General features: G+C 35.1%; 1 protein-coding gene across 1 annotated transcript; it reads left to right on the forward strand.

Annotated features, from left to right (window-relative positions):
• Nucleotides 1-1,672: 1,672 nt before the first annotated feature.
• Nucleotides 1,673-2,614, forward strand: LOC134727723 (zinc finger BED domain-containing protein 4-like). The gene has a single exon (XM_063592107.1). It carries the CDS (start codon nucleotides 1,673-1,675, stop codon nucleotides 2,612-2,614), a length of 942 nt encoding a protein of 313 aa, XP_063448177.1.
• The last annotated feature ends 760 nt before the right edge of the window (nucleotides 2,615-3,374 follow it).

Here is a 3,374-nt window from a genome sequence, read left to right on the forward strand (position 1 = left end):
TAGAATTATTTATTTTTATTTGTTGTCAAATATTAAATATCCTCTGAATACAATTTTTGAAATGAAAATAAAAATTGATGATTTTAAAAAAATTAAAAGCTCAAGTTTGGAATAGTTATGTACATTAACAATTATGTACTAACTTTTAGAACCAGGAAGGTCTCAGGGAAAGTCAGATGATATAGATATTTCTTGAAACCATGAATTTGATTCCTACCCTGACTGATGAGACCAAATGGAAGCAAATTTATAGGTATATAAATTTCTAGTTTTAAGCTCACCTGACCTAAAGGGCCAAGTGAGCTATTTCTATCACTTGGCGTCCGTCGTCGTCTGTCATCGTCAGTCCTTTAACTTTTTCAAAGATCTTCTTCTCTGAAACTGCCAAGCCAAAATGGAACCAAACTTGGCCACAATCATCCTTAGGGTAACTAGTTTAAATGTTGTGAACGACATTTCTGCCGGACAACCAACATGGCTGCCAAGGCTAAAAATAGAACATAGGGGTAAAATGCAAATATTAACTGCCATCTTGGAAACTGTAACAGATTGAGAAAATCTGACAGGGTGACAAATGTTCAGATTGACAAGATCTACCTTAGTTACTTTTGAGTTAAAATTGTCGGATGGCCCCCGCATAGGGGTTATTGCATATAAAAGACTATTTTTGGCCAATTTTAATGTTTTTGGCTATTATCTAATAAGTTTTAATAGATAGAAAAAAAATTAAAAATTGCAAAAATGATCAGCAATAAAAGCTCTACAAACAAGTCATTGATCACTTAATATTAGTGTTGTCAACGGTTAACCGGTTAACCGGTTAACCGGTCGAACGACCGAATACCGAATACCAAAAACGCTTACCGGTTAACCGGACCTTTTTAAAATTTTAATAAAATTGATGTAAATGTGTACTGAAATCATTAGTAAATAATGTGAAATGATTGTACGAATTGATTGGTACTTGATTAGACAGATCAATTGTTCAGTTTATTGATTAATCTTGTTAACCTTGAAAACATTTAAATTTTATTACTTAATTAGCACATAGACAACTTGTCTGTCAGCTCCGGGCAAGTATAATGTAAACATAATTAGCATATTAAGTTTATTTTGAACAGTTGTAAGCTGAACATGCTGAATAAATTTTACGATTTAGTTTATTTCTTCACTTTGACTTTATATTGTGTGTGCGTACATGTAAATATGCCACCTCCGTCATCTAAGGCTTGGTCTTTTTTTAAACGTAATGCCGACTCCAAAATAGTGAAATGCAAACTATGTGAAATGGAATTAGTCTATACTGGTGGTACAAGTAATATGCTGAATCATCTGAAGTTAAAGCACCCAATGACTTTTCTGAAACGCCTGAGAAAGTTAAGCAGTCATCGGTTTTAGACTTTGTTCAGACACCCAGATCTAGAAGATTTTCGTCTACTCAATCTGAACTAATAACAAATTCAATAGTGGATATGATTATATTGGATTACCTACCCATTCGCATTGTTGAGGGAAAAGGATTTTCAAAACTTATGTCGATAATAGCTCCAGAATTTAAAATTCCGTCTAGAAATACTATAAAATCCAGAATAGAAAAGTCATATAGTGACAAAAAAGAGAGTTTGATTAAAGAGTTAAATCTCATTGACAGCGTATCCCTTACTTCTGATACATGGACATCGAATGCTACAAAAAGCTTTTTAACAGTCCAGAACATCACGTTGACAAAGACTGGAATTTACAGTCAAATGTGCTTGTTACTCGTGAAATGCCTGAACGCCATACAGGCGAAAATCTTGCTGAACGACTGAAATCTACAATTTCAGAGTTTGAATTGGACGGTAAAATTGTGAGTTCTGTACATGACAATGCTAGGAACATGAATTGTGCATCAGAGAAATGTGACTTTGACGATATGAGATGCTTTGGTCATACCATTCAGCTTTGCATTAAACCATGCTTGGAAATACCCGCTATTGCCAAACTTACTTCACGTGCTCGTAAGTTAGTGGGACATTTCAAGCATTCAACTACAATAACTGCAGAAATGAGGAAAAGACAAAAGTTGTTCGGACTAAGACAGAACGAACTTATACAAGACGTAGTTACGAGATGGAATTCGACTCAGCTAATGATTGAACGCCTATGTGAACAACGCAGAGTTATTACGGATGTAATGCTAGATACAACTGTTACTAGGAAATGTGACACACATATGCTTCTCAAAGATCATGAGTGGGATTATCTGGTTGAAATTTCCGCAGTATTGAAGCAAATGTCTCATGTTACAACATACATGTGTCTGGAAAAGGACGTATCAGCCTCTGTAATGCTTCCTATTGTCAACGGACTCTTAAAAAAACACCTAAAAAACTCTGAAGAGGATAGTGCTCTTGCGCATAAAATGAAAGCAAGTATTTCGGAAGAACTCATCACCCGCTTTAAACCGTATGACATTGAAACTGCATCTACACAGCATGCTTTAGCGTCCTTACTTGATCCGAGGCATAGAACACTTAACTTTTTCTCCCCAGAACAAAAAAAAGTCGCCATTGAAATGTTAGAGTCCAAGTTAGACGATGTGCCATTAAAGCCCGCAGTTAAAACGTCATGAAAAAACCTTGGAACTGAAGTTGACAAGCAACCAGCCAAGAAACAAAGAGTCCAACGATCTTTGGACTTTCTTTTGTTTGACACCGACGAAGATACATCCTTTCAAGATGAATCGGAAATGTCCTTATACATCAAGGAGCGTGCTGTGCAAGATTCAAACCCACTCGAGTGGTGGAAAGAAAATAATTGTAAATTCCCCAGACTCTTTGTGTTAGCTAGACAATATTTAAGTATTCCTGCTACCTCTGTTCCGTCAGAACGAATCTTTTCATGCGCGGGTCTCATTGTTACTAAACTGAGAAATCGACTATCTTCCTCTGTAATCGACCAGATAATATTCCTGAATAAAAACTATGTACCCGAGGAAAAATGTGAATAACTCTTCTTTCGTTCTTTCTAAATGTACATACTTATAAATTTGTTTTTTTTGTAATTTATTACATATTGAAATCCTAATTGTGTTAGTGTTTGCATTATTGTGTTATAATACCCTGGGATAAATGTCAATTTATTGTATCATAAAACCAGTCATTCGTGAAGTACTTTGTATAAGACTTTGAACATCAACGTAACTACCGGTTAACCGGTTAATCGGTCGAACGATTATTCGGTTAACCGGTTAGGCATAATACTTAATATGAAGATTTTGTTTGAGAAATGAAATACACGTAATTGTAAATACTAAGATTGGTGAGATCAAAGAGTATCATAGAAAATAAGTGAATTTTTACAGATCTGAGCTAGGACTTAAGGGTTCAGAG

The sequence above is a fragment of the Mytilus trossulus genome, chromosome 8 (assembly GCF_036588685.1).
Source record: "Mytilus trossulus isolate FHL-02 chromosome 8, PNRI_Mtr1.1.1.hap1, whole genome shotgun sequence".
Taxonomy (NCBI): Eukaryota; Metazoa; Mollusca; class Bivalvia; order Mytilida; family Mytilidae; genus Mytilus; species Mytilus trossulus.

Coding starts and splice junctions, on each gene's coding strand:
- LOC134727723 (XM_063592107.1), top strand. CDS start 1,673: ATGGACATCGAATGCTACAAAAAGCTTTTTAACAGTCCAGAACATCAC.